At 44.9% G+C, this 24,269-nt stretch overlaps 1 protein-coding gene across 2 annotated transcripts; it reads right to left on the bottom strand.

The window, feature by feature from the left end:
* Nucleotides 1–128: 128 nt before the first annotated feature.
* LOC141513527 (immunoglobulin superfamily DCC subclass member 3-like) lies at nucleotides 129–15,669 on the bottom strand. 2 transcript variants are annotated; one of them, XM_074223449.1, is made up of 14 exons: nucleotides 13,385–13,536; nucleotides 12,528–12,848; nucleotides 12,070–12,214; nucleotides 11,846–11,976; nucleotides 9,815–9,952; nucleotides 9,424–9,582; nucleotides 8,507–8,672; nucleotides 7,899–8,146; nucleotides 3,818–3,982; nucleotides 3,510–3,698; nucleotides 3,254–3,361; nucleotides 2,876–3,023; nucleotides 2,303–2,429; nucleotides 129–2,102 (listed from the first exon to the last, which is right to left on the bottom strand). In XM_074223449.1, the coding sequence occupies exons 1-14, from the start codon at nucleotides 13,506–13,508 to the stop codon at nucleotides 2,073–2,075; spliced, it is 2,199 nt and encodes a 732-aa protein (XP_074079550.1). In that variant the 5' UTR covers nucleotides 13,509–13,536; the 3' UTR covers nucleotides 129–2,072. The 2 variants fall into 2 exon arrangements, with proteins under 2 accessions (XP_074079550.1, XP_074079551.1); XM_074223450.1 differs by lacking the exon at nucleotides 13,385–13,536 and adding an exon at nucleotides 15,402–15,669 and having other exon boundaries at nucleotides 131–2,102.
* Between the last annotated feature and the right edge of the window lie 8,600 nt (nucleotides 15,670–24,269).

Below are 24,269 nucleotides of genomic sequence, written 5' to 3' on the forward strand. Positions count from 1 at the left end.
ATAGAAACTGGTTTTCAAAAGGACAAATACACCCCCATCTGTTTCAGATACTGCCAAGCGCTTCTGCAGTGACAGATTCAAATAATAAGCTAATTTTTGGAGAAAGGATTAAAAGAAAAAAAAAACTTTGTAATATTTATCACTTGCAAGCTATGTTTAATAAAGAAAGGAATGGTTTCTAAAATTTACTGTGATTGATGGTTTGGGCATGGGGATTGGGATGGGAAGGATGGGAAAAGAGTTAGATACCCTCCAGTAGCATGAGGGAATAAACTGGCTAATTTTGTCTAGCTTTGTGTCCCTACATTGTATTCTGCTGTCTGGTAAGCAATGGTGAAAATCATCTGCTGTACTTCACCACCTACACCTGGCCTATTTGCCCAACACCATCTCATACTGCTCTTTGAGTAACTTGCTTTTTGTAAGAATACTTTGATTAGATCAATAACACACATAGAAAGGAATTGCAATAGTAAAACAAGTCTCAGTGACAGGTTAGTGGGAGAATCCAGTACAATCCTACAATCCAATAGCCCTTTAAATCAAAAGCTCTTGCTCTGAGAAAGAAGATACACTCTCTGTGGGTGACTACTTCCAGTTGCTCCCAAAATTAAAGAACTTGCTGCCACACAAAATAATTATAGTAGTACCTTATTCCCTACTCAATTTTAAAAATCCTGACAACTGCAAAATGTTCTATTTTGCCTTTGAACATAAAGCTCAACTCCTAATTGTGTTGTTCATTTCGGCTTTTTATTTCCAACAAAGTTGTAGCACCAGGCTACTCTGGGAGTGGGTTCCTTCTCCACAAGGTTTGAGTGTTGGCTGTTCTTAATCACTGTTCCAGTTTGCCTCCACACTATTCTTGGATCAAGCTGCTTCTGCTCCAGTGTTGGAGGGTGTGTGGAGTGGCTTAGAGTTCCTGGGATTCAGTTTGTTGGAAGCTTTTCATTGGTACTAGCATCACTCAGCAAGAAAAAAAAAATATGAGCGCAAGGTTTGGCTAGGGTACACTTAAACTCTGGACATCCTCCCACTATCCATTCTCCCCAGGATTTTTTGGTATGATACTGGGAGGGTGTAGAAAAGTGGGTAAAGGGCTGGGCTTAAAATGTGGAAGCTTTGGCTTTGGGGTCAAGAAAAATGTTTAGGATAGGAATAAGCTATAAAGATTCCTCTATGCCAACAAATTTGGCACCGATGGGGCAAGAAGGGGAAAATATTTGTTTTCCCCTAGGAGGAGCTGTCTATAGTCCCTGCGCATAGTCTACTAAGGGTTTATGCCTGCCAAAAAAAGAAACAAAAAAAAAACATGCCTGGTTCAAACTAAATTCTCTGCTTTCAAAAATAGAAATCAAATGGGATAGAAGGAAGATAAGGGCCTTAAGAGAAGACCACTGCTTTGGATTATGAGGCAGGATAATACCTTTAACCCCTCCCCCCAACTCAACTTTCATTAAGGGTTTGGCATCTTTTCAGTTGCTCAGAGATGTGCCTGAGATATGTGGGCATGTGTACCCCACAATGACTAGGCTCTGGGAGAAGTCAGGAGGCCAGGCACCTTGGAACACAGGCTGAGATGCCTGCATGTCCTGGTCACAATACTGACTCCTGAATTTAATCAGAGGAGGAGAGCAAAGTTGGGTTAAGAGTGAAAAGGACATGGCTGTGGAATAGAGGAATATGGCGAGGGAGCCCCTTGCCCCTCTCATTTTGGGATGAACCCTTAAAGCTATACATCTTTGGATAGAGTCATTTTTGGATTAGGGAAGAGAGATCTGAACAAAAGTTCGCTGGAGAGGATGGGAGGGGGGGAGGTGAGATATACCTCTCACCTAAGAGTAGTTTGGTTTGAAAATATTTGGTGTGGTCAGGGGGAGACATAACCTGGCCCCCAGAATTCCCATTATTGTGGGGGGGAGCACTATAAATGAAATGATAGTGAGAAAACTTTCTCCCCTTCCTCTCCCCAGGGGTTGAGGTAGTTTTGGTTCTGTCCTGACTCTGGAAAGATTGTGGAGGTAGATTCTTTGGTGGTTCTGGAGTTTTTCAGGCTGGACAGGGGAAGGCCTCTAGGCTGCACACTGTTGCTCCACAATGACCTAGAGAGGAAGATAAGGAGGGAAGGATGCAAAGCATCAAGGCTTCTGTCCTGGATGACCCATACCATTACCTACTCCACAGGGTTGTAGGGATCAAATGAGACATTTGTATAGTTCTGGCACATACAGACACTTAAGTGCTTATTCCATTTCATCCTGTTGTCTCTTCTTGAGCTACCAACCACCTCCTACCCATTTACCTGGGAAATTAGCTCAATTCTCTCTCCAGGTTTTCCTCCACTCTCCAGCTGGCCTATCGAGGCCCTGTCAGCAGAGCCTGAGGCAGGTACCGTCCAGTGCTCCCCGGAACCTTTCCTACACAGGAAACTGAAGACCCAGTGGAGAGAAGATTAACTGCAGCCTCACCCCAGGAACTTCTCACTGCCCCCCATCCCACCTTTCTCCCAATGCTACAAGAACAAAAAGTGCCTTGGTTCATCCCTTCAACTTGTGGTTGTCCCAATAGGACATTGTTCCCCCACATACACTCAAAGCCCACAGGAACACAGAACATTTACAAAGTATTTTCCTCCTCTTCACAGAGCCCTCCCAAATTAGCTAGTGCAAATATTTTTTTGCTTATGAAGAAACTAATTCCCAGAGCAGTTGTAAATTGCCCACTAGTGGGTGCTGGAACCAGATTGGGACCCCCATCTGGTGATTTCAGGTCTAGTGTTGTTTCCATCAAAACACTCCACCTATCAATACCTGAAACTTTGAAAGTGATTTAGCTTTACATGAATCATCTCCCCACCAGTCCCACTTTTCCTTACCTATGACGCCAGCCCAGGAGGAGGCAGAGGAGACAGATGATGAGAGCAGCAAAGCCCACATGGATGCCCACAAACACCCCTGGCATGGGGGAGTTCCCCATGAATGTGGTTTCCCCTTCTTGGCTACAGGGACATCCAGCCTTGGAATCTGTAATACAAGGTAGCTATCAGGGTGCCTGATATATATGGAGTGGACCTCCTTTCTGCTCCCCCATCCCCTTACCAACCTCACCAAAAGAAGTCTTACAAGAACTTTTTTTGCAATCCCCAAAGAATACAGGGAGAGAAGCCTGGCTGTAGTGCCCTTTCCACAGAGACAAAAGCAACTCCTTTCTTATAACAATGCTCCATCCCCCTGGTTTCCCTGGGCCCACATACCTGTGTCTGATGTCTCAGCATCCTGCAAGGAGACAAAACGGGCTGTGCTGTTTCCATCCCCATTTCCATTGAAGGCCTGAAGCTTAATCTCATACAGGGCAGTGGGCTCTAGAGGAAAAGAAATGTTAGCAATGAGAGGAGAGAGGAATAGATCAGCTGGGGAAAACAGGAAATTTCATCTTTCAGCGGGGCAAGGATGATACACTGTTGAATCACAACACAGCCAAGGACTTGGTGCCCATGAGTTAAGTCTCACCTAGGTCTGTGTAGAGGAAGGAGTTGGTGGTGCTGGCTAGAAGGAGGGGTCCCTCAAAATGGGCAGCTGGCAGCTTTCTGTGGAAAAGCTTGAAGCCTTGAATGAGCCCAGGCTGGGAAGGCAGCTCCCAGGAGGCCTGAACTGAGGTAGCATTGAGCACTTTGGTGTGGAAACCAAGGGCTGCAGGAGCTGCAAGACAGGTAGGCTGAACAGAGGCAGGAACAGAACTCATCAAACTGGGGAAGGAGGAGAAGAAGCTGGGACTGAGGTGACAAATGGGGAGAAAAGCGGGGTCTGAATTTACTTACCATTGCTCATGGTGGTGATGTGTACAGGAGGGGAGTCATGGCTAGCACCCTCAGCAGAATATGCTCTGAGACGGATGGAATAGGTAGTTGCCGGATCCAGGTTGGTAAAAACATGTTCAAAGGTCCCTTTGCTCACTGTTTCCTGCAATTCCCTGCCAGGTGGCTCTGAGAGGGATAAAGAAGGAGTAACTGGACACCTGGGTCCATACTTCAGCTTTATGTGCCCCTCCATCACTTCTGTTCCCTCGCTTTGAATATAGATAATTCCCAAAACTGTCCTCAGTTTTTTGCCTTCTTGCCACACTTTTTCAAAATCTTGGCAATTTTATCCAGTTAAGTATGAAGGTGACACCTTGGGATAAATATCCAGTCAAATTTATTAAAAATTCCAGACATCTCCAAATTGCCTCCTGGATATCTTTTGAATGTCCTACTGGTACCTCAAATTTACCAAATAGAACTCATCTTTCCTTCTCTTCCCATTCCCGCCCAAGAAAAAACCTTATCCCTCTCCTCTAATTTATTTTTCTGATTGTCCTACCAACCAATAAATAAGTCATACAGGCTTGAAATCTTTAAATCATCTTTGACATTTTTCTCCCTCATATCACCTGTTAATTCTACCTCCACCTTCACACTGGCCATTCTCAGCTCTCTTCCACTGAATTCTGAATTCTGCCCCTTGGGCCTTACACTCAGCAAAATCTTGTCTGAAACTGGATTTCTATGTTACTTCTCAGCCAATTCCAAACCAGGCCCCATGGCAGTCCCTCTTCTAGTTCCCCCATTAGAATGTTAGCTGCTTAAGGGCAGATGTTGACTTGCTTGGTTTTACTTGTAAACCTGATGGTTAGCATGGTGGCTAGCTAAATAAATGCTATAATTTCATTCATCCATTTATCTTCATTTTCATTCATACCCTACTTCAGCTTTTCATCACCTCTGCTAAACTTCATTCCAATTTCTCTCCTTTGAGGACTCTGTGGCAATGGATAATGTTGTCCTGGGACTCAGGAAAAAGATTCAAATCTTGTCTCAGATATTTACTGAATTGCATGAACAGTGTCTAAGTCTTTTTCCTCATCTATATTTTTTATAGGGTTTTTTTTTTACAAGGGAACGAGGTTAAGTGGCTTGCCCAAGGCCACACAGCTAGGTAATTATTAAGTGTCTGAGGCTGGATTTGAACTCACTGACTCCAGGGCCAGTGCTCTATCCACTGTACCACCTAGCTGCCCCTTTCCTCATCTATAAAATGGAGCTGATAATATTTTGTATTGCTTACTTCCTTTGACTTCAAGAGAAAAATACCTTGTACATTCCTAAAGCACTCTTGTAGAAGGTTAGGTTACTTTTGTTTTCTTGTAATTCTTCCTTCTGAGCTGCCACAATTCTTTTCCTAATGACTGATTCCCCTTCTTAAAAACCTCCAGTGGCTTTATTGAACCACAAGAAAATAAACTACACACTCCTTAATTTGATACTTCAGACCCTCTAGAATAGACTCCAACCTACCTTTTCATCTATGTTTCAGACTGATTTCCTTAAGAAATTTTACATCCTTGGCAGTCTGGATCATTTTTTTTTTTTTTGTTCAAAGGTGCAATCATAAATTTAGATCTTGAGGAGACTTTAGAAATTAGCTTCTCCAAGCTCCCCATTTTAGAGTCATGGCAAGGGGGGTGGAATGGAGTGGAAGAAGTAAATTGTTCAAGGTCACTAAGTCCTAAATAGGGGAACCAGGATTCAAATGTGGGTTATCTGACTAAAAGTTCAATACTGATAAAGAGTCAACAAAGTGTCCTGCACTTTCTTTTCTTGCATAAATTTAAACAGACTGTTCCCCTGTACAAGAATATACTCTCTATCTGTTGAAATTTTCTTCCTTCAAGGTCCAGGTCAAAGTGTTACTTTCTTCCTGTTTCCCATTCCCCACTCGGGCTAGAAATTATCCTCTCTTCAAGTTTTCCTAGAGAATTTTGTTTAGATTTCTCCCCCCCCCCTTTTTTTGGAGGGGTGTGGGGAAAAATCCTCATATCTACCATGCACCTAAATAAAGTTGGTTGAATTTCAGAAAAGCAGAGTAGCATAGTGGATAAAGGAGATGGATATATAAAAAAAGGACTTCAAATGAACACCAAGGCTCATTATATTTGTTATAAGTATCTAGTGAGTGGTATGTTTGAGAGAAGCCTTAAGAACTAAGTCTAGAAACAATTGATTTTGGGTCAGATTATAAAGGGTCTTAAATGGTGTACTAAGGAGTTTGGACTTTGTTCTAAATACCCAGTGAAAATCATCCTCATCCTTCCTGACCACTGCAGCATTTGATACTGTGAACCACCCTTTCCCCCCTGGATATCTCGCTCTCTCTGTCTCTGTCACTCTGTGACTCTTGTCTCCTGTCTCCCTCTCTCTGTTTTTATGACACTACTCTCTTGGTTCTTCTCAAATAAGTCTGACTGTTCCTTCTCAGTCTCCTTTGCTGGATCATCACCCATACCACATGCTCTTACCGTTGGTGAATCCCAAGGCTTTGTTCTAAACTCTTTTCTTTCCTCTACAACAAAGATTCTTAACCTGAAGTTTGTGAATTTAAAAAAAAAAACAACAACCTAGCAACATTGTGATAGCTGTATTTCTATATAATATTTCTTTTACAACCCTATGGATTTTATTTCATATATTTAAAAACATATTTTGAGAAGGGGTCCAAAAACTTCTTTACCAGACAGCTCAAGGAATCCATGATCCTAAAAAGGTTGATTCCTCTACTCTACACTCTTTTTGTGATCTCGTCAACATACAGGTTTATTAATGATTATCTCTATACTGATGACTCTTAGAGGTCTAGTTCCAATTCTAGCCTTTGTTCCTAACCTCTACTCCTACATTATAAACTATGATGAATTCAACAAGTCTGGAACATCATCACATGTTCTCTTTCTCCCCAGATCCGCCCTCTTTCAAATTTCCCTTTCTATCAAGGTCATCACCAGTCTCTAGCTTCATCCACCTGGATTTTCATCCTTAACCCCTCACTCCACAAATCTAATCCACTTCCCAAACTTGTCATTTTAACCTCTACAATATTTGTAGTTTTGCATTCCATCCTTTCCTTCACCCAGAGAGTCATCACCCTGGTTCTGGTACCTTCTCCTCCATCTCCTTGGTCTCCCTGCCTCAGGTCTCTTCCTTTTCTGATTTCCACTCTCTTCTGCTTTGTAAGGGCTTTAACTCAGGTCTGGAATACATTCTGTCCTTACTTTTGCCTCTGTGAATCCTTAGCTTCTCTCAAATCTTAATTCCAGGACCACCTTCTACAGGAAGTCTGTCCTGATCCCCATGGCTGCTAGTGTCTTTCCCCCCTACACACACACACACGCACACACGCACACACACACACACACACACACACACACACAACACACGTTATCTTCAATCTATACAAAACCAGATTGTGTCTGGGACTGTTTCCCTTTTATCTGTTTAGCCCCAATAATTAATTAGCACAGTATCTGACACCAAGGCACTGTATTTTAACGAATTCTTTTTGATTGGTTGTATATAAAAGTGATACAGAATTTTTGAAATAGGACCTTAGAGATTATCTATCACAACCCCTTTTAGAGATGGGGGAAACTGAGACCCAGAAAGAGAACTCACTGAATTTCAGAACTTAAGAGGATCTGAGAGAGGCTATCTGGATCAACCTGCATTAGAACCTCCATTACCCCAGACAAGTGATATCCAGCCTTTCTTTGAAAGCCTCCAGGTAAGGAGAGCCCATACCTTCTGGAGGAGCCTATTTGTTATTTAGGACAACCCTAATGGTTCTCCCACTTATTCCTGTCCTGATGGTCTCTGATCAGGTCAAAGTACCACAGGACTATCATTTTTTGATTCTTGGAAACTATGACTCTAGATTCAGTCCAAAAATATGACACGGATAATAAGTCCCTACTTCTTAGCATAGCAAAGCCAGGACTAGAACCCAGGTCTTTTGATTTCCAATCTTACTGCTGTTTCCACTGAACTTGTTTCCTCCCCCTACCACCCTTGCCCTACAACCCCTGCCCACCTCCCTCAGGCTGGAGATGTAGCACATAACCGATGACACTGGGGTTGTCGTCAGGAGGAGGTTCCCAGGAGACTCGAACAGTGGAGGTGGAGAGGGCAGAGACTCGAAGGCCTCGGGGAGCAGGGGGTGGCTCCGGGGCTCCAGTTACAGCCAGGCGGGCACTGGCCTGGTTGGAGCCTGCACTGTTCTCTGCTACACACTGGTAGATAGCCTCATCCTCTGCTGCGACACCAGCCAACATCAATGTGCTAAGGGAGAGATACAGAGAGAGTGACAACTCATTGTCTCTATTCAGGGACAAGAATCCTCCTGCCTGTCTCCTCTTTTAAGAGGCCCCTTCTCTGACTCTGTTTTTAGAGGGGTCAGGGAAGGAAAGGAAGTTTTTTTCCCTGAGGTTGTATGGGTTGTCTGTATGTGTTTGGGAAGGTTGGGTTACCTGAGGTTGGTGTGGTTTCCATTGTGTTCACTGTGGTTAATGTGTGTGAAGATACCTGTGGTTCTATGTATTTGTATGTCTTGGGAACAGTTATTGGTAGTTGTGTAGATATAGGTTGTGGGGTGATTAGCTATGGTGGTATGAATATAGGCTGATGGGAAGGCACATTAACCTGTTGTTGTGGGTGAGCTTGACCTTATCTCCAGGACTCAGGACCTTTCCATTCTTCAGCCAGACCAGCCTGGGTTCAGGAACACCATGGGCCACACATGTGAAGATGGCACTGCTACCAGGGGGTTTTGACACAGACTGTGGCCACTGTACAAACTCTGGAGGGGCTGGAAGGGAGAGGAGATATGAGAGGCTAATAACCCATGCCTAACCCTTCCTGCCTCTTTTCTTTTTCCCCCCTCCCCAGGCAGCCTTGGAGTGAGGGATCAGAAATTCTGCTCAGGGACCACCAGGGGTCTGGGACTGTGTTCTGACCAGAGGAAGGCCCAGCTGTCGCTCCAGCCGATGTCCCGCCCCACCCAGGCTGTGGGAACTGACTGGAGCTCCAGCTGCTGCATTCAGGGCGGAGGGTTGTATCTCATTGCCCCGGGCACCCATCCATCATTTTTGCAGCAGGACCGTCAGGCTGTTCTGAGAGGTCGGGGGAGCCAAGAGCTCTACAGGGGCCTCCCCCACCTCTCTGCCTCTGCCCTGCTTCTCCCGCCAAGGGCAGGCCATCAAGTGAGCAAATGAGCCACAAGCAAGAGGTTGTGAGACCCAGAGGTTTGGGCAGCTGACTCAGCTGAGGTCACATAGCTGCAGAAAAATAACCAATGTTATTTCATGTGTCTGGTCCCCTTTAAGGTTCATGACAGCCCAATTTAGTAGTACTGTGGGTATCAGCATCCTCATATTAAAGATGGGGAAACAGAAGCTAAAGGAGGTTTAAGTGACTTCCCCTAAGTCATACTAAGTGTCAGAGCCCTGCCATGAGACCAGGTCTCCTGACTTTGCTCTGCACCACTAACCTTTTCTGAGCTGTCTCTTTTCTCTGCCTCTACACTCCTCTCCCCCAGCCCCTTGGTTCCTACTGCTCACCCTGCACCAGAAGGACCCCCTGGGCTGTTCGCCGGACCCTGGTGCCTGGCCGGTTTGCAGCACAGACATAGACACCAGAGTGCTGGACAGATACATCTGAGATCATCAGGTTCCCAGTCCCCAGGACCTGGATTCCTTCCACCCCAATGGATCGACCATCTAGAAGAAAAGGGATGGGAGTCAAGGTCACCATGACAACGTATAACCCCCTTCCCTATGGGGCAAAGGAGTGGAGACAAATCAAAAGAGAAGGAATATGTCTGGGAGAGGGGTGGGGAAGGTATAAAGGTGGAAGAAGGGGGATATTGAAAAAAGGGGTCCTGTAGGAGTGATTCTGTGCCCCTACCCCTAATCATCTTCTCATCCCCCAACTCCAGCTTCCCAATGTTACCCAGGCGACTCCAGGAGACCAGGGGTCGTGGATGGCCCGTAGCAATGCATTCCAGCACCGCAGTTTGGTGCACGGTGAGGGTCAGGTTCTGAGGCCCCGACAGAATCTCCGGTTCCTGAAGCAGCCTTGGGGGAGACACTGCCAGGGGCCAAGAGAAAGAGGGATGGAGTGAGGGAGGAGGACCTTTTTTACCCCATCCCTTTCCCATAGCCCCCCTCCAATTAAGGGCATCTTTACTCCCTGCCCTGATCCCCAATTCCCCAATATTTTTCAGACCTTCCTAAAGCTATTTCCCATTATCCAAGCTGTGTTGTATCTCATCCATCTCAAAGCCAGGGAAATGTGGGGAGAAAGCAGGGAGATAAAAGGGAGTGCTGGAAACCTCAGAAACTTTGAACCTCTAAGCCAAGAGAAGATAGTGCAGTTTACAATGGGAACCAGCATACTGAACCCATAAGGGGGATTCCAGCCTGATATAGGAAGAAGCCCTAACCCTGTGTTCTACCCCTAGGACAATGAAGTATGGTATGGCTGCAGCTCCCTTCTAGGTCAGGGCTAAATGATGGCCCCTGCTTTACTTCCAGTTCCTTTCCTAGGATTGAATGTAGCCTCATTTACTTGCTAACCGTGTAAAGAAAGTCACATAAATTTTCTTGGATTGGTAACTTTCTAAGGATATTTTATACCAGGGAAATCAATCCTCATGGTAATGAACCTTCTTGAAGACACCTAGCATTTTGTTGGCCCTTAGTAGTGGAAAAGAGCATTTATTCAGGGAATAATCTAAAATGAATCTTGGATCCTCTTCCTGGGTCATCACTGATCCCTCCAGAATCTGCTCAGCCTGTTTAGTTAAGGATGTTTATATATATATATATATATATATATATATATATATATATATATACACACATATATATATCACCTTGTACTTGCTCATAAAGTGAAAACTCATCTGCCACTCTCCTACCCACTCACAAAGTCTCTTGAGATCTTACAGAGATTTTTGCCTGCCATTTTACTAGGAGAGTTTAATGTCAATCTGTCGGTTTCACTGCGTATTCTCTTCCCAAGATAATATAGAAAAATGCTTTGTAGAAAGAAGTTCTGGCATCATCCCTAAGGAGCCTCCTTCTGTAACTCTTCTCCATACAGAGACATGTCCATTTATTCCTACACATTTTTTTGTATCTCAGTTTCCTATTCAAGACAAAAAAGTTTTTTCTTTTTCGTTCCCCCCGCCCCAAGAAAGATCCTATAGGAACTCAATTTTTTGAATACCCTTTGGAGTAGATTCATGTCAAGGGCTTTTTGAAAATCTAAATAGATTATATCCACTGGCTTTCCTTTATTCACATGCATATTTAGCTCGTTGAAGAATTCTAATAGATTAGTTAGGCATGATTTCCCTTTAGAGAAAACTGGTTGCCCTTTCTCCAGTAGAATGTGAATAAGACTTATTCAATGATTCTATCCTTCATTATAGATTCCATCAGTTTGCCTGATATGGAATTGTTGGGTGAGGATGAAGGGAACCCCAGCACAGGGGAAATTAGGAATCTGCTTTGGTAAGAGGATCTCCACCTCTGAAGCTTGAGGGCTCTGATGCAGTAGTATCTGCCCCCTGATTTCAACTCTATTTCTTATCCACAGCATTCTCCTTTTACCAGTCTCCCTAAATCCTCATCTACATCTCTCTTTTGAGGAGTCTTCTCCAGTTAACAGGCCCTCCAACCTCCAGCTCAGAGAAAAGTACCATACAAACACCCTCAGAAACAGTTCCATGTACCATAATTTCTCTTAGTCAGTCGTAATTGCATACTCACAATCAGTCACATCTCTAAGATGAGAAAATTGAATTAAATGCCTTCTGAGGTCCTTTCCAGCTCAGAGGACTACATGCAATTATAACCACACATCCAGAACCTCACACAGAAAGATCCAACTCTCTGCTCATCTCTGCCTTGGCTGGGTGGCTGCGGGAGGGCACCACCCTAGGTTTTCATTCTGTCTTCTGTCCTGAGTCCTTACCACTAAGTGCAAGCTGGGCCTCCTGGCTGTATCGAGTACCGGCTATATTGCTTGCCACACATCGGTAGGTCCCTACGTCAGACTGCCCAACACTTGTGATCTGTAGAATGCCTGCGGGTAGCAAGGTGAATCTGCCAGAAGGGATGGAGAGATTATTCGGTTTCCCTCCAGATCCTGACCCTCTCCCCACAGAATCCTCCCAACTCTAGGTTCTTCCTTTTCACCTGTGGTTGGTAGGGCTCAAGGCAGTGCGATTGTGTTCCCAGGAGATAGCTGGCTCAGGTACTCCTCGAATCAGGCACTGGAAACGGGCAACACCTCCCTGTTCTACCACCATAGACTCAGGGTGTTGGTGAAATCGAGATAGACCTAGGAAGACAAAAATTCAGGACATCTGAACCTCATCCTCCAGAGTCCCTAGCCTCAAGCCACTAATCCCAATTGATCCCATGGTCCTACCCCATCTCCAGCTATTCAGAAATCATACCACCCCCCATTTTCCTACTTTCTACCTACCTCTGATTCTAGAACATAGAAAGAGCCTCTTCGATCCTTCCTCTATGACTCTACATTTCCAGGTCTACCCTTTCCAGCCATATAACCCCTTTCAATTGCATTGCTTATATCCCTAAAGGTATTCCTTGTGGCCCAGTGTCTATCCTAGACACTCCAGATCACTCACTTGCCAGTTGCACCCGTGCCCTCCGGCTCACCAACCGTCCATAACGGTTTTGAGCCACACAGTTATATTCATGGACACTGGAAGAAAGTAAGGATGAAGCCTGAGGGGCGCGACGGTTGGGGAAACCTCCAAGGTGCAGAGATCCGTCTGGCATCAGGGTGGCACCACTGTTGTTTCCCAGAGGTATTCCATCCCGCTGCCAGGAGATGGTGATGGGTGGCTCTCCTTCCACCTGGCACCTCAGCAGCAGAGGATGTTCCCTCAGTGCCACCACATCCACTGGCTCCTGCACAAAGGCCAGCTCAGAGCCTCCAGATTCACCTGTAGAGAGGGGGCAGGTTCAGTGAGTGGTGCCAGGATCTCAGTGACCCCCTCAGCCCCTTCCCTTCTTCCCATGTAGTCCCATCTCTCTTCAATATGAAGCTAGGGTCATTAGGCCTGGAGAAAGGTCTTGGCTTTTGCCTTAGTTCTTCCTCTCCTACAGCCTTGACCCCTGAGAAGACAATGAGATAGAGGCTAAAAAAGGAAAAGGAACTGAAAAATTATGTTTTAGAAGGAGCAGTGGGGCAGAGATATAAGTTTAAAGCAGAGTTAAACTTGGAAATTCATAACTGGGGAAAGACTGAAGTAGAATTGAAAGAAATGGAGGAATAGTAAAACTGAAAGCCGGAGGAAAGAACTGAGGTTAGGGGTTTGAGGAGTCTGGACTCTAGGTGTAGATGTGGGTGTGGTTTGAATTGAAGATGGGGAAATAGAGGGGAGCTGGGGTTGGGGCTAAGGCTGGCTGAGACAGAGCCCTGTGGCTGGAGCTGAGACTTAGGACAGAGTGGGGAACTGGGGTTGGGCCTGGGACTGACTGGGATGGGGGCCTGAGCTGGGGCTAGGCAGGTCTTGATTGATGGCCTCTTTCAGTCGGGTCCTGGCAACGGAGAGGGGGTGGGGCGGGCACAATGACAGGGTCAGGGGCCGAGCCATGGGCATTGTGCTCCCCCCACCGGGGACAATGGGGTAGTCCCTCTCCCTCCCCTGCCTGCCCATCTGCCTGTCTGCCCACAAGGTCAGCTTCCCAGGACTCCCTTGACTCCCCTCCTTGTCCCCCACCCCCACCCCTTTAGAGGCAAGGCAGGGCAAGGGCACATTTAAGGAAACAAATGTACATACACACATACCGGCAACTAAACACACACAGAAAAACACCTATCTAAATGGGAACACAAATATGCAGACTCAAGGCACATCCACAAATACAAACTATAATCCCAGTTATCTACTGATATACACTCAATTCATACATACCTACAGATATGCATAAAAAAGCCAGCAAATCACATCTAAAGAGTCACTCATGTACATACATTCAATTCAATTCACATACAATTTAATAAGCACCAACTGTATGCAGAACACTGTGCTAGGCTCTAGAGGAGATACAAAGTTTAGATAAGTAACTTTGCCCTCGTGGAGTTATATTCTCACATCTATCCACAAAAATGCAAACAGAAGCAGAGGTGTTCCTGACCCACACTTGGATTCACAGTTAGCTACTCACACAAAGACTTGCATATAAATGGAAGAGGCAGGGCAACCCTTAAAGTTTAGGAATAAATCATGAAATTAGACTTGAAAGTCTTGTTTCAGCCAGTCCCAGACTCCCATCCTTCTTTTTCCTACAGAGATCTTTCCCTCTGTGCAATTTGATCTCTGGGAACAGAGACCAGGAATCCTAGATCTATAAAATGAAAATCTTTGTATTCTTCTAGCTAGCCTTCCCTGGCTCTTCCCAAACTCTTGAGCTACCCCTGAAGCTATTATCCCTCCTCTTTCCACTCCTGAACCCCTCAATCTGGTTCCCATTTCTCTCCCCTTTACTCACCCACCCATTCCTCACTCCCCTTCTTTCTATTCCTCCTCCTGAGCTATTATTGTCCTCCAAGTACATTTCCCTGCTTCCCTTCTGCCTTTTACCCTGCTCACCGGATTGTGCTACCTGCCCTGTGTTCCCATTAGATTTTCTCTTTTCTTTTTATCCTGATTTTTCTTTTAACCTCAACCTGTCTCTTCCTTCCTTTCCTTCACCCCGCTTATACTATGCTCTCTAGCTTTCTTCTTCTGTCATTCTCTCATTCTCTAATCTTCTTCCTCAAATCTTTCCTTTTGCTGGTCTCTTTTTCTGGTAACAATAATGATAATGTCTGCAAAATATTAAATATAAAAGAATAATAGCAAGATAGCATCTTAGCCCCAGATTGTTTCTATTTGAACTACACTGAACCAGATGAGTACAAGATAATACTTTTTGTTATTATGTTATAATTACAAAAAGCAATTATTTTATCCACCTGCTCAATAATCAAAAGAACATTAAGAAAGAATAGTCAGATAACAACTTGTCCTAGAACTGTTACCATCAGAACTTCATGAGAATGATATTACTATTAGTAGTAATAATAATAATAATAATAATAACAACACATATTCAACCATCAGCAAATATTTGTTGAGTAATGACTACGATCAGCATACTTGTTGGGAGGGTAGTATATAACCTTTAGATAAGGCAGTTATTTATTCCTCATCTTTCTTCCTAGCTTTCTCCATTCCCTTTTCTCATCCTCTTCTAGTCTCTTTTCCGTTTTTTCTTTTCATGTTTTTTTCTTCTTTGCCCCATTTTTTTCTCCTCATACTTATCTCTCACCTTCAATCTTATCTTTCCTCCCATATCTCTCCCCTCCTCCCCCTCTTTCTCCCGTTTCCTTATCTCTAATCACCTCCTTCATTTTCTCCATACTTCCCCTCATCATCCCATTTCTTTCTGTGTCTTCTGACCATTTCTGTTTTCATTATGCCTATCTGTTCTCTGATTCTTCCTCTTACCCCAGTCCTGCAGGAGCAGCAGTCCAAGTAGCCACAGCCCCATGATCCTGGCCCTGCTTCGGCCCCCCTCCTAGTCCCCAGGCAGCCACTGTCTCCCCCTTCCAGCCCTGGTTCTGCTGCCTTCAGCCTCGAGAACCCTGGACCTGCACTTAGGAGGCACCAGGCGATCGGGGAGCTTCTGATCTTGCTTCTAGGGGACCTGGGGTATGGAGGGGGGCCGAGTTTTAGAGGATGGGGCTAGAGGCTCCTAGCCTTCCGTTAGTCCTCTCAGTGTCTGTCTCTGCCTTTGGTCTCGTGCCTTCTTCTTCTCCCCCCTCCTTCAATCCCCTGTCCCCTCCCCCCAGAGCTGGGACCCAGACAGAGACAATTGGGTTGGGAGGGAAGAAAGGGGAGGGGGCCAATGGGAAAAGGGTAAAGTTGGGGGTTCAGACCCGCCTCTTTCTCAGCTTCAGGAACCCTACCCTCCATCCTTCCTAGACCCGCCCCCAACACCCTTGAAGTTTTGACAAATTCGAAGTAAAGCAGTGACAGCTGGTAACTCCTGGGGTCCCCAAGACTATCCCTCTGCTGTTTATAAAAAGCAGGAGGGGTTAAAAGTTTTATTGGGGGGAGTCCCTGGTAAAGTGGGGCTCTTAGATTCCCTCCCCCTCCAGTCAGAGTTGCTGTCCCGGGTGCTGAGTTGGGTGATTGAGGTGGAAGACCAGGAGTTGATCCATCAGTCTCGTAGTAGCCTGACTGCCTTTCCACCCTCTACCCCTTCCACACACTCATAGTATCACTCTCCAAAGCTGTTCTTTCCATTCTTGTCAGGACAATGGGCCGGGGCCAAGTAGGGGGCCGAGAGGCGGTTGCTAGCAAGCTTAGGAAGGAGAGGCTTCTTGCAGCATAGCCCCCTGCTTCCCTTCCCCCTACCGCTACTCCCAGGGAGGAGAAAAGGCGGAAGGAGCACCCAGCTTGCCCAAACCTTCACCCCAAAAATCTTGTGGAGGAAAGAGCAATATTGGGATTCAGGTTAGGAATATTAATAGTTCAGGCTCAGAAAAAGTGTTAACTCTCTATAGGACCCATCACCACAACTCAGTCAAATATTTCTTTTCCTGTCTTCTTCCTCCCCCATTCCCCCCCCCCCTTATCTATCCCATGTCCTAAAGGATAGGACTAGAAGAGATAGAGACCTCAATAAATCAAGTGAAGTCTATAACAGTATGCAAGAAGAGTGGTCTGGACATGTGATGGAGCAAAGAGAGAAAGCACAGGAGTTTGCTTATTAGGGGAAAGATGAGTATAAAGGAGTCAGAAATCCTGTCTCCTTATCCCCTAAATCATTTGATTTCCCATCCACTTAGAATCTCTTTCCTCTTCTCTGGGTTTGGTTTTGTGGACCCTTTTTTCATCTGGTTGGCCCTGGTTTAACTTCTTTTTTCTTGGTTCCTCTTCCCAACCTCCCCTTATATCTTCCTCAGATTTGTTCAATTTTTTCCTCAGTAACTCTCCCTCTCTCTGCTTCGAACTTCTCTGTTCATCCACTTGCTTTCCTTGATCTCTTCCCCATGTATCATCTTGTTCTTTTCATCCTTTTAAAAAACCTCTTGCTGTTCCTTTTTTTTTTTTTAAGGTTTTTGCAAGGCAAATGGAGTTAAGTGGCTTGCCCAAGGCCACACAGCTAGGTAATTATTAAGTGTCTGAGATCGGATTTGAACCCAGGTACTCCTGACTCCAAGGCCAGTGCTTTATCCATTATGCTACCTAGCCACCCCCATCCTGTTCCTTTTTCTTATATTCCATCTCTCCTTTCTCCTTGCCTCAGATTGTTTTCCTCTATTCCTCAGTCTCTTCCTTCTGTGTCTAGTCTTCCTTTATCTTTCTCCTTCCTACCCTAGAAAAATCCTCTTCCCAATTTACTCTTCAGGAAAAAACCCCAATAATTTCTTTCCCTTGAAAGCTTGGACTCAATCTCGGCTACATATTCCTATGAAATCACTCAATGTGATCTTTGTTTTCTTCTGTTACTTTTAGATATGTTTGTTTCTACAAAAGTTCTTTAGTAAATCTTTAGATAATTATTTGCTACTTTCCTTGACCAGATCCACCTCACAATGTAGTGGTTCCCATGATTATCTTGGATTCAGGAAAACCTGGGTTAAAAATGAGCTTTTGATACTTACTAGCTGTATAACTGGGCAAATCACTTCATCTCTCTGAACCTCAATTTTTCCATTTGTAAAGTAGTTATATCTGCAGCATTTATCTCACAGGATTGTTGTGACAATCAAATGAGATAATATATGTAAAATGCTTTGAAAACTTTAACTTGCTATATAAATACCAACAATTATAGTGAGTTTAAAGTAATGTAAAATACTTTACAAATTTGAAAGTAATACATAAATGTCAACCATTATTTTCACCTCCCGTCTGGATTACAGTCTCTCTTTCTTTAAAACTGAATTGCATGGCACCACTATACTCATTTTCCTTAAAGCTACTGCTTTTCACTTTTTGTGTTAGTATAGAGCTGGAAACACAATAGATGAGAGGAGCAGCTAGGTGGCACAGTGAATAGAGCAAAGTCCCTGGAGTCAGAAGATCTGATTTCAAATCTTCAGATCCTGGGCAAGTCACTTAGCCTCAATTGCCTCTCCAAAAAATTATTTTAAAAATGAAAACCCTAGATTGGAGAATGACAAAGCAAAGTGTAATACATTAATGCATAGGAAATGATGCTTGTGATAAATATAGAAAGGCATGGGAAGATATACATGAACTGATATAAAAGGAAGTAAGAAAACAATTTATACAAAAATTGTAACAATGTAAAAAGAAGCAACTCACAAAAAAAAAATCAAAAGTGAATGAGGCTTAATAATTGCCTAGCTGTATGACCTTGGGCAAGTCACTTAACCCTATTGCCTTAAATAAATAAAAAATATAATTTAAAAAAAACGAAGGATGCAAAATTAAAAAGAAGCATGGTTCCAAAAAAGAGATAAGGAAAAAAACATTCCCAATTGTTTGTAGGTTTGGGAGGTCCCCAAATATTGTACAATGCACATTTTTTCAGAGTTTTTTCCTTTTAATGTATTAATTGGTTATGCTTTTTTAATTTAAAATATTTTTATGGACTGATTTTCTGGGATGAGGGAAATATGGTGATATTAAAAATGACTACAAACTGATTTTCTAAGTTATTACTTTCACATTATTTCTTTGCTTAAAAACCTTTCATTTTACAGCATCAAGGAATCATCCTCACCTTGACTTTGAAGACCTTCTACAATTTACAGTATTATCTACAGTAGTGACTTCCTGTTGAAGCCTCTAGAGTCACATTTCCAAAGAACCACCAGACACTTTTAACTTTGCCTATCAGTGGCATTTCAAATTCAATGTCGAAAACTGAACTTATTCTCACTATCTCCTCACTAGACTATTTTTCAATAATGCCTTCATTGACTTTCCTGTCTCAAATCTCTCCCCATTCTAATCCATCCTCTGCACAGTGGTAAAAAATTTTCCTAAAAATGTGGATCTGACCATGCACTGTCTCTGCTGAATAAACTAAATATTTGTTACCTCTTGGATTAAAAATAAAATCCTCTTTTTGGCATTTAAAACTGTTCATGATCGGGCCCCTTTCTACTTTCCAGTCAACTACACCCTTATTCATGAACTCTATGATCCAGCTATGTTGGCCTCTGCACTGGCTGACTCCCAGACTTTTCCTGTGTCTCTCAGTAAAGGTCAATTATATATAGTTTTATTTTCATTAACTTTTTTTTTTTTTTTTTTTTTTTTTTTTTTAGTTTTTGCAAGGCAGTGGGGTTAAGTGGCTTGCCCAAGGCCACACAGCTAGGTAATTATTATGTGTCTGAGGTTGGATTTGAACTCAGGTCCTCCTGACTCCAGGGCTGGTGCTCTCTATCCACTGCGACACCTAGCTGCCCCTTCATTAACTTCTGATTGAAATTTATCATTTCTTTTAGTTATTGAAAAACATTATTCTGAGAAGGGGTTCACAGACTATACCAGATGACCAAAGAGGTCCATGACAAAAATTAAAACTCCCTGCATTAGAGACCCTAAGGGTAGACAGCTGTCAGAAGTTGGCTTATTTTCCACCCTATTCCTTCTAACCTCAATTGACCCGATTTTGGTTTGATTGTTTCTTTTCCCTCCTCTCTCTCTCTCTCTTTGTCTCTATCTCTGTTTCTCTCTCTCTCTCTCTCTCTCTCTCTCTCTCTCTCTATTTCTCTCTGTCTCTGTCTGTCTCTGTCTCTTTCTCTGTCTCTGTCTCTCTGTTTCTCTCTGTCTCTATTTCTCTGTCTCTGTCTCTGTCCTTCTCTCCGTCTCTGTCTCACTGTCTCTCTCTCTGTCTGTCTCTCTCTTTCTCTGTCTCTCTCCGTCTGTCTCTGTCCCTCTCTCCATCTCTGTCTCTCTCTATTTCTCTCTGTGTCTGTCTCTGTCCCTCTCTCCGTCTGTCTCTCTCTCTGTGTCCCTCTCTCTCTCTCTCTATTTCTTTCTGTCTCTGTCTGTCTCTGTCCCTCTCTCCGTCTCTGTCCCTGTCTGTGTCTCTCTCTCTCTCTGTCTCTGTCTCTCTCCATCTCTGTCTCTCTGTCTCTATTTCTCTCTGTCTGTCTCTCTATTTCTGTCTCTCTGTCTCTGTCCCTCTCTCCGTCTGTCTCTGTCCCTCTCTCCATCTCTGTCTCTCTCTATTTCTCTCTGTCTCTGTCTGTCTGTCTCTGTCCCTCTCTCCATCTCTGTCTCTGTCTCTCTATTTCTGTCTGTCTCTGTCTCTCTCTCTCTGTCTCTCTCTGTCTCTGTCCCTCTCTCCATCTCTCTCTCTGTCCCTCTCTCCATCTCTGTCTCTGCCTCTATTTCTGTTTCTGTCCCTCTCTCCATCTCTGTCTCTCTCTCTCTGTCCCTCTCTCTGTCTCTGTCTCTCTCTCTCTCTGTCTCTCTCTATTTCTCTCTGTGTCTATTTCTCTCTGTCCCTCTCTCCATCTGTCTCTGTCTCTCTCTGTCTGTCTCTGTCCCTCTCTCCGTCTCTGTCTCTCTCTATTTCTCTCTGTCTCTGCCTGTCTCTGTCTCTATTTCTCTCTGTCTCTGTCTGTCTCTGTCCTTCTCTCTGTCTCTGTCTCTGTCTCTATTTCTGTCTGTCTCTGTGTCTCTCTCTGTCTCTGTCTCTGTCCCTCTCTCCGTCTCTCTCTCTCTGTGTCTCTCTCTCTCTCTGTCCCTCTCTCCATCTCTGTCTCTGCCTCTCTCTATTTCTCTGTCTCTGTCCCTCTCTCTGTCTCTCTCTCTCTCTCTGTGTCTCTCTGTGTGTCTTTGTCCCTCTCTCCGTCTCTGTCTTTCTCTCTCTGTCTCTGTCCCTCTCTCCATCTCGGTCACTCTCTCTCTCTCTCTGTGTCTCTCTCTCTGTCTGTCTGTCTCTGTCCCTCTCTCCATCTCTGTCTCTATTTCTCTCTGTCCCTCTCTCCATCTCTGTCTCTCTCTATTTCTCTCTGTCTCTGTCTCTCTCTCTGTCTCCGTCTCTGTCTCTCTGTCTCTGTCCCTCTCTCCGTTTCTGTCTCTCTCTCTATTTCTCTCTGTCTCTGTCCCTCTCTGTCTCTCTCTCTCTGTCTGTCTCTGTCCCTCTCTCCATCTCTGTCTCTATTTCTCTCTGTCTGTCTCTGTCTCTCTCTATTTCTCTCTGTCCCTCTCTCTGTCTCTGTCCGTCTCTCTCTCTCTCTGGGTCTCTCTCTGTCTGTTTCTGTCCCTCTCTCCATCTCTGTCTCTATTTCTCTCTGTCTCTGTGTCTCTCTCTCCGTCTCTGTCGCTGTCTCTGTCTCTCTATATTTCTCTGTCTCTGTCTGTCTCTGTCCCTCTCTCTGTCTCTGTCTCTATTTATCTCTGTCTCTGTCTGTCTGTCTCTGTCTCTCTCTCTCTGTCTCTGTGTCTCTTTTTCTCTGTCTGTCTGTCTCTGTCCTCTCTGTCTCTATTTCTCTGTCTCTGTCTCTCTCTGCCTCTATTTCTCTCTGTCTCTGTCTCTATTTCTCTCTATTTCTCTCTGTCTCTGTCCCTCTCTGTCTCTGTCTCTCTTTATTTCTGTCTCTGTCCCTCTCTCTGTCTCCATCTCTGTCTCTCTCTGTCTCTGTCCCTCTCTCTGTTTCATCTGTCTCTGTCTCTCTGTCTTTCTCTGTATGTCTCTCTCTGTTTCTCTCTCTCTCTGTCCCTTTGTCTGTCCCTCTCTCAGTCTCTGTCTCTGTGTGTCTCGCTCTGTATGTCTCTGTCCCTCTCTCCGTCTCTGTCTCTATTTCTCTCTGTCTCTGTCCCTCTCTCCATCTGTCTCTGTCTCTCTGTCTTTCTCTGTATGTCTCTCTCTGTTTCTCTCTGTCCCTCTCTCTTTCTCTCTCTGTCTCTGTCCCTCTCTCCGTCTCTGTCTCTCTCTCTGTCTCTGTCTCTCTCTCTGTGTCTCTTTTTCTCTGTCTGTCTGTCTCTGTCCTTCTCTCTGTCTCTGTCTCTATTTCTCTGTCTCTGTCTCTGTCTGCCTCTATTTCTCTCTGTCTCTATCCCTCTCTCCATCTGTCTCTGTCTCTCTGTCTTTCTCTGTATGTCTCTCTCTGTTTCTCTCTGTCCCTCTCTCTTTCTCTCTCTGTCTGTCTCTGTCCCTCCCTCCCTCTCTCTCTCTCTCTCTCTCTCTCTCTCTCTCTCTCTCTCTCTCTCTCTTTCTCTCGTTCTCTGTCTGTCTCTGTCCCCTCTCTCCGTCTGTCTCTCTCTGTCTTTCTCTCTCTGTTTCTCTCTGTCCCTCTCTCTGTCTCTGTCTGTCTCTGTCCCTCTCTCCGTCTCTGTCTCTCTCTATTTCTCTCTGTCTCTGTCTGTCCGTCTCTGTCTCTCTCTCTGTGTCTCTTTTTCTCTGTCTGTCTGTCTCTGTCCTTCTCTCTGTCTCTGTCTCTCTCTCTGTCTCTGTCTCTCTCTGCCTCTATTTCTCTCTGTCTCTGTCTCTATTTCTCTCTGTCTCTGTCTGTCTCTGCCCCTCTCTCCGTCTCTGTCTCTCTCTCTCTGTCTGTCTGTCTCTGTCCCTCTCTCCATTTCTGTCTGTCTCTGTCCCTCTCTCCGTCTCTGTCTCTATTTCTCTGTCTCTGTCCCTCTCTCTGTCTCCATCTCTGTCTCTCTCTGTCTCTCTCTCTGTCTCTCTCTGTTTCTGTTTCTGTCTCTGTCTCTCTCTATTTCTCTGTCTCTGTCCCTCTCTCTGTCTCTCTCTATTTCTCTCTGTCTCTGTCTGTCTCTGTCTCTATTTCTCTCTGTCTCTGTCTGTCTCTGTCCCTCTCTCCATCTCTATCTGTCTCTCTCTCTCTGTGTGTCTCTCTCTCCATCTGTCTCTATTTCTCTCTGTCTCTGTGTCTCTCTCTGCGTGTCTCTGTCTGTCTCTGTCTCTGTCCCTCTCTCTGTCTCTCTCTCTCTGTCTCTCTCTGTCTCTGTCCCTCTCTCCATCTCTGTCGTCTCTGTCTCTCTCTATTTCTCTGTCTCTGTCCCTCTCTCTGTCTCTCTCTATTTCTCTGTCTCTTTGTCTGTCCCTCTCTCAGTCTCTGTCTCTGTGTGTGTGTCTCGCTCTGTATGTCTCTGTCCCTCTCTCCGTCTCTGTCTCTATTTCTCTCTGTCTCTGTCCCTCTCTCCATCTGTCTCTGTCTCTCTCTGTCTTTCTCTGTATGTCTCTCTCTGTTTCTCTCTGTCCCTCTCTCTTTCTCTCTCTGTCTCTGTCCCTCTCTCCGTCTCTGTCTCTCTCTATTTCTCTCTGTCTCTCTCTCTGTGTCTCTTTTTCTCTGTCTGTCTGTCTCTGTCCTTCTCTCTGTCTCTGTCTCTATTTCTCTGTCTCTGTCTCTGTCTGCCTCTATTTCTCTCTGTCTCTATCCCTCTCTCCATCTGTCTCTGTCTCTCTGTCTTTCTCTGTATGTCTCTCTCTGTTTCTCTCTGTCCCTCTCTCTTTCTCTCTCTGTCTGTCTCTGTCCCTCCCTCCCTCTCTCTCTCTCTCTCTCTCTCTCTCTCTCTCTCTCTTTCTCTCGTTCTCTGTCTGTCTCTGTCCCCTCTCTCCGTCTGTCTCTCTCTGTCTTTCTCTCTCTGTTTCTCTCTGTCCCTCTCTCTGTCTCTGTCTGTCTCTGTCCCTCTCTCCGTCTCTGTCTCTATTTCTCTCTGTCTCTGTCTGTCCGTCTCTGTCTCTCTCTGTGTGTCTCTTTTTCTCTGTCTGTCTGTCTCTGTCCTTCTCTCTGTCTCTGTCTCTATTTCTCTGTCTCTGTCTCTCTCTGCCTCTATTTCTCTCTGTCTCTGTCTCTATTTCTCTCTGTCTCTGTCTGTCTCTGCCCCTCTCTCCGTCTCTGTCTCTCTCTCTCTGTCTGTCTGTCTCTGTCCCTCTCTCCATTTCTGTCTGTCTCTATTTCTCTCTGTCTCTGTCCCTCTCTCCGTCTCTGTCTCTATTTCTCTGTCTCTGTCCCTCTCTCTGTCTCCATCTCTGTCTCTCTCTGTCTCTCTCTCTGTCTCTGTCCCTCTCTCTGTTTCTGTCTCTGTCTCTCTCTATTTCTCTGTCTCTGTCCCTCTCTCTGTCGCTGTCTCTCTCTATTTCTCTCTGTCTGTCTCTGTCTCTATTTCTCTCTGTCTCTGTCTGTCTCTGTCCCTCTCTCCATCTCTATCTGTCTCTCTCTCTCTGTGTGTCTCTCTCTCCATCTGTCTCTATTTCTCTCTGTCTCTGTGTCTCTCTCTGCGTGTCTCTGTCCCTCTCTCCGTCTCTCTCTCTGTCTGTCTCTGTCCCTCTCTCCATCTCTGTCGCTGTCTCTCTCTATTTCTCTGTCTCTGTCCCTCTCTCTGTCTCTCTCTATTTCTCTGTCTCTTTGTCTGTCC

Source organism: Macrotis lagotis, chromosome 2, assembly GCF_037893015.1.
Source record: "Macrotis lagotis isolate mMagLag1 chromosome 2, bilby.v1.9.chrom.fasta, whole genome shotgun sequence".
NCBI classification, from domain to species: Eukaryota; Metazoa; Chordata; class Mammalia; order Peramelemorphia; family Peramelidae; genus Macrotis; species Macrotis lagotis.

Coding starts and splice junctions, on each gene's coding strand:
- LOC141513527 (XM_074223449.1), bottom strand. CDS start 13,508: ATGCCCATGGCTCGGCCCCTGACCCTGTCATTGTGCCCGCCCCACCCC. Junction 8,147..8,506: donor AAGCTCACCCACAACAACAG/GTTAATGTGCCT, acceptor TCTCTCCCTTAG/CACATTGATGTTGGCTGGTG. Junction 2,103..2,302: donor GAATTGAGCTAATTTCCCAG/GTAAATGGGTAG, acceptor CTTCCTCTCTAG/GTCATTGTGGAGCAACAGTG.